Here is an 11,300-nt window from a genome sequence, read left to right as displayed (position 1 = left end):
TCTCCCAGTCTATTATTCTGACGATCTGAACGATTTTGATTAAATTCTTTTAAAATCCTGCAAAAAAAAAACACAATTATTGTCGTACATGAAAAACTTACAATGGTTGTGTGGCTTTTATGGGTTCATTTGCTTCGACTATTTGTTTCTTAGCGATTTTCTGTTGTTGTTATTTTTGTTAGCTTTAACTGACAGCTACAACACTCTGTAACGTTTTATAGCCATCAAAATATACCACCAATGTTTATAATAATGATGGGTATGGGAGTCGAGTAATAGTAACCCACCTAAAATAGAATGCTCGCGTAATTCTTCTAGTGAGTATACGTATATATGGAACGTGGGTTCGTGTTCGAAGTAGTAAACACAACATTGTATTCTATAGTGTTAAATTTAAAGTAGCTATGGAAACCATACAATGTTGTTACTTTTTCTTTAGTTGAAAAAAAAATAGTGCAATTTTTATCTTTATCTTAAGGAAAAACCATAAAAGAAAAGTTATGACCAATGTTGTATTAAATAATTTTCTAAGGTTTTCTTTTGTTTTTTCCACACTCATTCTGTCAGTCATTATTTTCATTCATTAATTTTGTATGTTTTTTTTTTTCGTCTCTAGTATTTGTAAGGAATTTTCTTGGAATTTGGAAAATATAAAACTTTCGTCATTATTTCGTGTAAATAGTTGAATCATACGATAAATTTATATAAATGATTCAAAGGAAAACTGTTTTAAAATGATAATAAAATCTTTATTAAAAGGTTGGGAGTTTTTATTCTAGAAATCAGTTCAAAAATTGTTATTACATATTCAGTTATGGGAAGGAAGGACTTAATCTATAAATATCTTCCATAGGAAAAATGAACAATTTTGTCAAGTGCGATCGGGACTCTGGAAAGAATTCACAGAAGTCATAAATATTCAACTTTGATCAGATTAACAATCATTGATCATGTACCTAAAGATCGAAAAACTATTTTAAATGGACTCGAAGGACCATTAGAGCAGTTATCCAGTAACTACTAGATCAGCTGTTATCTAAAGTTCTTTCATGGGGAAAAACTTTCTCTTAATTGTTTGAGATTCGCATTAAAACGAAGATTCATATAAATGTTCTTCTAACGATGCGAGAACAACTTTTCGGGAGAAACTTTTGAATATGGTTGGTTGGTCCCTTTGTGATATTTGTAAGTATATTAAAAAGAAAAGAGGAAGAGGACATAGAAAGTTATGGTAAGAGACAATAAGAGGCATTAAGGGGTATTAATAGTAGTAGAAGATATTGAAAGACGGAGATTAAGATAGAGAGAGAGACTAAGAACATAACATAAGAGGGAAAGAGTCTCGGACTCGAAAAAGCTACTAATCACTGCTATTTGAGTTTGTCTCGTCAAACCAACCGCAATGCCTGATAAAGGCGTTCAGGTTATCTATTTTAGTCCCTAATAATTCTGAGGTGTCCCCCAGGAATCGATGTCCCAGATACCGAAGTCGGATGTCCTCCAGTGCCGGACAGTGGCAAAGAAGATGTTCTATTGATTCCTCTTCTTCCTCATCTTGACAGCTTCGGCAGTAGTCGTTATAAGGTAATCCAAGTCGAATTGCGTGGTTACCAAATTTACTATGAGTCTTTTGCATACTGCATAATGGTCTATGTCCGAGTCGGGCAACTGTGAATTCGCCTTCGCGAGCTCGTCAGCGATACAGTTGCCTGTAGAGTCCCCGTGTCCACGTACCCATACGAGTACGATGTTTGAATGTCTCGCCTTCCTATTTAAGGATGTCCGGCATTCCTGGACTAGTCGTGATGTAGAGTATACACCTGTCAGGGACTTGATTGCAGCTTGACTGTCGGTAAAGATTAGGATATCTCTGTTCTATATCTTATGACACCAGAGCCAGTTTGCCGTTAAAATGAATATAGCTTTAATAGAAGATCATTGATCGAGTTCATCAGTTTCTCAAGACTAAGTTGCAAGTTGGAGGAGACATTTTGGAGATCGCTTCTGATGTCTCAAGATCGAAATTGAGTAGATTTTTGTTGAGGAGGTTCAGCTGTTCATGAAAGTCTCTTAAGCGGCTGATATCTCCAGATAGTGAATCACTTGTAGATTCAAACAGAGAGAGAACACTTTTGTCATGAGATTAATTTGATTAATTGATCTTTGATCGAGTTTCATGTCTTCTCAGATGTCTTAAGATCGTATGGCCGAGAAATAGTTTAGGAACTCGGGAGGTTAACTTACTTTTAATCATCTTTAGAAGATCTTTCGGCAGTTAATCAACCAATGAATGTTAGTTTAAGCTTCTCTCCCTCTCCCAAAGCTGTCACTGTTTCTTTACACAATTATATTTTTTATTAAACATTGACATTTATATTCGTCATAATATCTTGTCATTATTTGCTCGTTATTTTTAATATTATTTCATTTTTATTTATTTTCCCATTGTTAAATTTTTGTTATTTGCGGGATATTTGTTTGTCATTATACTTATTCTCATGAAACTGAACTTTTTTCTCAGAATTATTAAGTTTTTCTGTATTTTTTATTTCTGCCATTTTTTGCACATTTTAAGTTTGACATTTATGTATTTGTTTTATATTTTTTCTAACAATTTATTATTATTATTACATGCAACACGTGTTGCAATATTTAGTTGTAAGTACATATTTTTCCAAGTTTCTTCTAAGAATCATTGAACTGTGGTACTACTACGACGGTGACAAGGTCAAAGAAAATTGTGTATAGGTTATATTAAATTTATCGTCATTTTATTTTAAAGACGGCACTTGTGTCTAATTAAAAGTTCGCTTAAAATTTAATGGGACTTTAGACGTTTCAATTGTTACAGGTTTAGCGCTATTGCAGCAACAATGTTGCACAACGGAAGAAACATCAAAGGCTTGCCGCTATAGGTAATAGAAGATAATTCTTGAAGTTAATTTAAAACAGACTTTTAAAAATTATGAAATTGTTCATATTTCAAAAGTGTAGCATAGTTAAAGGTGGTAGTCAAATATTAACACCTAACATTATGCTAAAATTTGCAAATAACTTCAAAGCGAAGGACCATATTTTCATACAAATCTGATACTGTTAAATAAGAGAGTTTAATTTTGAATCTACAAATGAATCTAGACCAGGGATGGAAAATGAGATTTTGTTTCAGTATCAAAAAATATTTCAGAGGGTACTTTTTTGGATCTTAGAGTACTAAAATATTTTTTTTTGCTGAAAGTTGTTAATTTTTTAAATACACCTTCACATATTTAGACATTTTGAAATAATTAACAACAGAAGTAGAAAAGGTATTATATATACCGTAGTGTGATCCATTATTCGACATTTTCCAAAAACCGGTTTTCGAGTAGTTCGAATAGTTGACATTTGAAAAAAACCGGTTGATATTTTTCAAATTCAGAAAAAAACTGTTTTTTATTGTACATAAAAACATCTAGTTTAATTTGAAAAAAAATTATGACCCGAACTGATTTTTTAAAATAAACATTATTTCTTTAATGTAAAAAATTGGGAAGAATCATAATCATAAAGTCCCTGTTTAGTAAATTTTCATAGGCATTCCAACACTGCTATAATATTTCAGCGACAAATTAATTATTGTAATTGGAATATAATCTTAAGATTGATAAAATTTTATCCAACAGTTATTCCAATCAATTTTACAAATAAATTTTTTTAATTAATTAGGAAAATCAAAAAAGTTTAACCAAAAGTGCTTTAGAAAAATATACTCTAGTTTCTACTACTGTTAAACATAAGGTACTATGTAATCCTAGCTTATTCCAAAAGCCCTGTTTTGCATAGGCATTTTAACACTTTCACAAAATTTCAGCCGTAAATTAATTATTGTAATTGGAATATAATCTTAAGATTGATAAAATTTTATCAAACAGTTATCAATTTTACAAAAAAATTTTTTTAATTAATTAGGAAAGTCAAAAAAGTTTAACCAAAGGAGCTTTAGAAAAATATACGCTAGTTCCTCGACTCGAATATTTTAAAATTTAGACAGGCTGTATTATTATTTATTTCAAAATTTAATTGAAGTAATCTTTGAATACAAAGCAAATAAAAGTATTCGAAACCGGCTTTTAAAAAGTTAAAAAACCGGGTTATTCGATATTCGAAAAAGTGTTATATACCATTGTAAAGCTAATGAAATTACGCGTATGCGAAAAATTACGACATTTGTAATCATTTTGGTGTTGTATACAAATTTGTGTATGTCATTGAAATCGTCTCCCAAGGACCTTTCATATGAACCAAAATTTGGATATGGTTTATTTGTCAAAAATGTGAAAAAATAACATAAAAACCCTAAAAAGGACCTTTTTATCCTTTGATCCAGCTCACCAAATATTGACGTCAGGACAAAAATTTTGAGAAATGGAATCTTAGAATGAACTAAATTTTCATTTTCGGTGGGAACATCAGCAATTTCCATTTTGGGGCCACCCAAATATACATATGTGTTATTAAATTAAAATTCGATGTACATAGGTGTTCATTTGTTAAAAAATCAATAGTCATATCAAATTCTACACATGAGACCATACATAAGACCATCCATGACATGAAACAATAATTTGCTTTAAAGTCCAAATAATTTTCACCAAAAATTTCTCTTATTATCTATGGTTGAATTCTAAATTTCAAAACATATCGTTTTATATTAGATAGAAATTGAGTCCTTCGAGCTTCTATCATTTAGAAATAATTAGTTTTAAAGTCAAATATTTTTTCAAAATTGAAATTTTTGGTAATTTTTTCATATAATATTAACAATGGAATTTAATTAGATTAATATTCATATAATGTCAATCAAGATAAAAATTCGAAATGAGCTGCATTGGTTATTTGCAAAACATACTTCTAAAAAGTGGGTTTTAAAACTAGATTTCAAAACATTCTTAGAATTTCAAATTTGAACTTTTAAAGATACTTTGACCCCATTTTCTCATTGTCTGATTATGTTTTATCATAACGATAAATTGACATTTTACATACAAAAATTATTTTAACCGGCAGTATATCCACCTGGTAAACGATAACCGAAGGTTGAGATATTGGCCTGAGAGTATCAAATAAGACTCGGGAGTATCACGGTACTTTTGAACATCAAATAGTATCAAAAAAAGTACCATCGTACCAAATTTGCCATCCCTGATCTAGACAAACGATTATAATTTTTTTATCAAAATAGCTTGAAATAAACTATTGTCTTTCATTGTCATCAATAACTCAATTATGTTAATAATATTTTTTTTTGTTTTTGGCTATTATTTTAATTCAATGTTTCTTTTTCTAATTTAAAATTCAATTTATAATTCTACTTTTTTGGCTTTAAACTGCTGACCAAATGTAATTAATGATTTCTAGTTAAATTTTGAAATGAGGAAAAAACAACGTTTTTTTATCCAACGAGACAGTATGTCGCCATATTATACGATATAGACATTTTTGTTTGTTTATAATTTATTAAATTTCTCAGAAAGAATTATTCATCAAATTATTAAAACATAAGAAAACAATATTAATTCAACAAATAACAATTAAAGACAATTTAAAAAAAAAAAAAAAAACAATAACTCTAGGAAATGAAATTGAATGTCATACCAACTGAGATTGACTTGCTATGAATTATAAATATATTTCCAATAGTTTTTTTATATTAGAAAAAATATATATGTGTTTTAGAAAGTATTAACCAGAAGTCTGGCTATTTTGTAATTATAATGAAGTTTTTAAAATTCTTTTTAAAGTAAATGTTAAAGTTATTAAGAGTTTATAAAGTAATTGTTTTGTAATTTCTTTATTTTTTTGCACAACTTCACAAGAACACCTGTTGTCAATTTAATGAGGAAAAGAGTAATTAGAGAGAAAAGAATTTCCAATCTAATGACTGTTTAGTATGTTTTTTTTTAAAGACTTGAAGGTTTAAATGAAATTGTTCTAATAATAAATATTTGTTGTAAAAAACTGTTTTAAAAAGATAAATCATTTAAAAATATAATTTATTAATCTTAAGACAGATTCAGAATAAAGATTATTACCTGCAGTTAGATCGAAGTTAATAGATCGATCAATCTATTTATCTATCTATCTATCTATCTATCTATCTATCTATCTATCTATCTATCTATCTATCTATCTATCTATCTATCTATCTATCTATCTATCTATCTATCTATCTATCTATCTATCTATCTATCTATCTATCTATCTATCTATCTATTCTCAGATCTGTTCTCAGATCTGTTCGATATATTGTAAGATCTACTAGATATATTTTAAGACCTGTTCGATCTATTCTAAGTTCTATTCAATATGTTCAAAGATCTGGTCGATCTATTCTATTCGATTTTAAGATCTGTTCGATTTATTCTAATATATATTTGATCAACTTGAAGGTCTGTGTGATATATTCTAAGATCTCCTCGATCTATTCTAAGTTCTAATCGATATATTCAAAGGTCAATTCGATCCATTCTAACATTTGTTCGATCTATTCAGAGATCTGTTCGATCAATTCTAAGATCTACTAGATATATTTTAAGATCTTTTCGATCTATTCAAAGATCTGTTCAATCTATTCGATCTATTCTAAAATCTGTTCGATCTATTCTAAGATCTTGTCGATCTTTCTAAGATTTTTTCGATCTTTCTAAGATCTGTTCGATCTTCCTAAGATCTTTTCGATTTATTCTAAGATCAGTTCAATCTATTCAAAGATCTGTTCGATATATTCTAAGATCTGTTCGATCTATTCTAAGATCTTATCGATCTATTCTAATATCATGGCGATATATTCTAAGATCTTGTCGATCTCTTCTAAGATCATGCCGATCTATTCTAAGATCTGTTCGATCTTTCTAAGATTTTTTCGATCTTTCTAAGATCTGTTCGATCTTCCTAAGATCTGTTTAATCTATTCAAAGATCTGTTTGATATATTCTAAGATCTGTTCGATCTATTCTAAGATCTTATCGATCTATTCTAATATCATGGCGATATATTCTAAGATCTTGTCGATCTCTTCTAAGATCATGGCGATCTATTCTAAGATCTGTTCGATCTTTCTAATATATTTTCGATCTCTTCTAAGATCTGTTCGGCATATTCAAACATCTGTTGGATATATTTGATGTATTTTTGGATTTCCTCAATCTATTCTTAGATCAGTACGGCCTATTCTAAGATCATTTCAAGGTATTCAAAGACCGGTTCTATTCTAAGATGTTTTAATGTATTAGATTTATTTGATATATTCGATATTAGAATATATGCGATAGTATACAATCTATGTGATCTGTGTATATGATCTATTACGTTACGGTAAATACCCAGCAAAAAGTTGATAATGCCTAGTACTTACACTACAACTTACTTGTCCATGACTACCCTTAGCGTTACTTTTAAGTAACCTTATAATGACTTACATATAATCATATACTTAAGTACTTATTTTGAGTTTTGCTACCCAGGTACGTATTCTATGTCGCCAATATGTGCGTAAAACAAAACAACATTTCAACTCCCTATTGGTAGGTACTTACTTAAGTACCTCTTTATAAGCGATCGTGTTAAGTATTTGCTTTCAGTGACATTGCCGTGTTAAAATTTACCAATTGCTTTTTAACTCATTACTTTCAATGCAAGTTTTTGCTGGGTATAATTAGATATTTAGAAAAATTTGTTATAAAACTTACTTGTTTTTCTCAAAATTACTAGTATTCATAGAATTTGTTTTTTACATACCTGTAAAGTAGAAAAAGAACAAAAATTTTTAATTATTATAATTTAAAAAATATTAAAAAATAATTAATAACATACAATCTAAAAACATATAAAATTAAACATATAGAACATGAATTAAAACAAACTTTTAAAAACATAAAATAATTTTTTTTAAAACCCTTATTAAGTTAGTAATTAAAAGTTTACAATTACCCTATACCTGATTATTTACTTAGTTTATTAAGAAGATCAGTATTGATCAGTAGATATCCGTGTTATAGAGAAATAGTTCCTGAGTTATAGAGAAATATATAACGATTTTCATATTTTTTTATGTAATTTCAAGATCTTAACAAAACCTATCATATCTATAATCCAGCGTAACGGCTTTAAAACCCCCCAAAGCTCTATTGCTCTAATGCAAAATACAAAAACTAAATATAAATTACTATGTCATTTAAAGTTTTTGATTAAAACTTTTGAAAAAGCCGCTTTCAAATAATTGTTACTTACAATCGAATACAATTTGAAAAAAAATTGCATAAAATTTTATTTAAGATTTAAAAAAAACTCAAACAATTCATTTCAAGTAACAATAAAGTAAAATAACCTTGAGTATATGAACACAACAAAAAGACAGGCTAAAATATCAGTTAATGATCACTAGTGATCATGTCTGCTGATCACTACAGATCTCAGAAATTAAAAGTAATATTTGTAAAATAAAATCGCAACATTTTTGAAAATTTTGGTTTTAAAAACAAATTTTCAAAAATTTTGCTAAAAATATATATTTTTTTGTCTAAGTTTGTGTTAAAAAAAATCAACCATTAAATAAATTGCATGTTTGAAAAAAAAACTCCTCAAAGAACTGGTTAAAACTGGTATTTTCTATGGCCAAAAAAAAAATAGAACCGCCAAAATTTTATTATTGTTACTTAAATCGCAATTAGATTTTGTATCAAAGATATACACACAACGAGACTTTCAACAATTTGATCATAAAAAAACCACAAGATCAGAAGAAAAAAAAATAAAGAAATAAAAATTAAATTACAATAAAAATTTATTTAAAGCAGCAGCGAAAGACGTTCGAAAAAAAAACACATAAACCTGAATGATGGAGCAAATTTAAGTTTAAGACATAAACAATAAAATTTTGTAAAAAAAAAGTTTGAAAGGAAACATTAATGAAAAAGGTTTAAACGAGGGTTGCGTGTGAAGTATAAAAAACTAGAGGATTTAAAACTAAATAGCCAACTACCTGAGAAATCAGATATTATGAGACATCAATTAAGATAACGAGTATTAAGAACGACTAAGCTACGAAAACTTTTCATATAAGATTAAGTCCAGCTTATCTGGCGGCCATTTTGTTTTAACCTTTGAAAGATACATTCATGACATCATCAGAGAATATTACCTCTGTCGGAGAAAGTTAGCATTAGAATCCAAAGCAGTCGTTTGCTTTCGCAATCTTTAATCGTCAATTAATCTAACGGCCTTGTATCAAAGAAACTACAGATCATCGCAGAAAATCGGCTCTAGTTATGAATTACAATGAATTAAGTTCATTCTCGATCAAATTCTTCAACAATTGATAAATGCAAGACATCTGATTCACGATGGGAACGGGCTCACGATCCTGTTTCAATGGAACGCTAGATCAGTCAAGATCATCGTGTCTGTCAAACAAAGATGACATTACAATACAAATCAGTGGTTTTTCTCTCGAAAACTTAAATCTAGCGATCTCTGTGTTATAAGTTTTAGCTAATCTTGATCTAGTTTTGGTTTACAAAGAATGTCCTAGTTACAATACAATAAACTGACGATCTTGCTTCAAAGGAAGGCAAGATCAGTTGGCATCAGAATACCAGGCGGTCGTTTCCTTTCGCAGACTTCAATTTAGTGATCTTTGTGTTGCAACTTTAAGCTGCACCAACTGTCATGTCAGTTTCTGGACAGATTCCAGACATCCGATTCGATATACATATAATAAACTAACGATTTTGCTTCAAAGGATCGTTAGATCAGCCGAGAACATCTTCTTTGGCGGATCCTCACTAGTGCAGCCAAAAGTCTGAACTGATCCAGAGTTATAGTTCGTTCTCGAGCGATTTTCTAACTTTTGATGGAAAAATTCAAGACATCTAATTCTATATATAATAATCACACGATCTTGCTTCAAAGGAACGCTAGATTAGTCGGGAACATAAAATAAGCTCACGATCCTGATTCAAAGGAACACTAGATCAGCCGAGAACCTCGTCTTTGGCGAATCCTGTACTAATGATGCCAAAAGTCGCAACCGATCCAGATTTATAGTTCATTCTCGATCGATTCTAGAACATTCGATTGACAAATTTAAGATATTCGATTCTATATATAATAAACTCATGATCTGGCTTGAAAAGAACGCTAGATCAGTCGAGAACTGATACAGTTATAGATTATAAAGAATGTCTCTGTTATCAAAATTATAGTTCGTTCTCTGGCATTTCATGGATAAATCCAAGACATCTGATTCGATATACTTCTAATAAACTCACGATCTTGTGTCAAAGAAACGCTAGATCAGAAGAAACTATTGTTTTTGGCGGATCGTGAACTAGTGCAGCCAAAAGTCGGAACTGATTCAGAGTTATAGTTCGTTCTCTATCGATTCTCTGGTATTTGATGGATAAATCCAAGACATCTGATTCGATATACTTCTAATAAACTCACGATCTTGTTTCAAAGGAACGCTAGATCAGAAGAAAACATTGTCTTTGGTGGATCGGAACAGATCCAGAGTTATAGTTCGTTCTCGATAGATTTTCTGGCATTTGATGGATAAATCCAAGACATCTGATTCGATATACTTCTAATAAACTTACGATCTTGTTTCAAAGGAACACTAGATCAGTTAATAACATCCATCGTAGTGGAGAATGTAGAAATTAGTGAAGATACAAACTAATCTAGTTGAGGATTTTTAAGAAACTTCATCCAAATTCAAAACTTTTCCCACAACCTTTGACAAAAGACTTTGAAAACAATAGGCTTTACCGCCATCCCTAAAGAAGATGAGGTAGTCGTGAATAATGAAAACACAATAATACTTAAAAAAAAACAAAGTATCCAAAGTATAACAACAAATGGTGATTATTAAAAATATTTCCTTTGCAGCTCTTTTCTCATAAAAGTAAACGTCGTCATTGTACCAAAAATAAAATATGATGTTAGACTTTATAGTCCAAACACCCCAAAGAAACAAAAATTCTTAAAATGGACAAGAAAAACAAGGCATGATGATGAGCAAAAACAACAAATACAAATTAAAAGAAAATTAAAATTTCTTGTTTTTGGAAAGGAAATGAAGTAAATTATAACTTGATTAATTACTGACATTGTCATAATTTATCAAATGTCATGCGTGTTTGAAAAAAATGTGGAAAAAAACTGAATCATGTTAGTATTAAGAAATATACTAAGAAATTCAATTAACTTAAGCAAATCAATATATATAGAGATTGCAACTTTATTGCAGCAGAGTGTGG

The 11,300-nt window shown here is 29.5% G+C and overlaps 1 protein-coding gene across 6 annotated transcripts in view; it reads right to left on the bottom strand.

Moving 5' to 3' along the window:
- Positions 1-11,300, bottom strand: part of LOC119604131 (protein bunched, class 2/F/G isoform-like) — a 220,539-nt gene that overhangs the window by 89,134 nt on the left and 120,105 nt on the right. The window contains exon 4 of one of the 6 annotated variants that reach the window (XM_037956599.1): positions 7,734-7,779. The exons of the other annotated variants lie outside the window; for them this stretch is intronic. Within the exon in view, the coding sequence (XP_037812527.1) occupies positions 7,749-7,779 (31 nt within the window). The 3' untranslated portion in view covers positions 7,734-7,748. Of the gene's footprint in view, positions 1-7,733; positions 7,780-11,300 lie in introns of those variants that run through there. 6 annotated transcript variants of the gene reach the window in all.

The sequence above is a fragment of the Lucilia sericata genome, unplaced genomic scaffold (assembly GCF_015586225.1).
Source record: "Lucilia sericata isolate MDLA Ls3-8-SP2 unplaced genomic scaffold, ASM1558622v1 Contig000365F_arrow, whole genome shotgun sequence".
In the NCBI taxonomy this organism is placed as follows: Eukaryota; Metazoa; Arthropoda; class Insecta; order Diptera; family Calliphoridae; genus Lucilia; species Lucilia sericata.
This window is presented reverse-complemented; position numbering and strand designations above follow the sequence as displayed.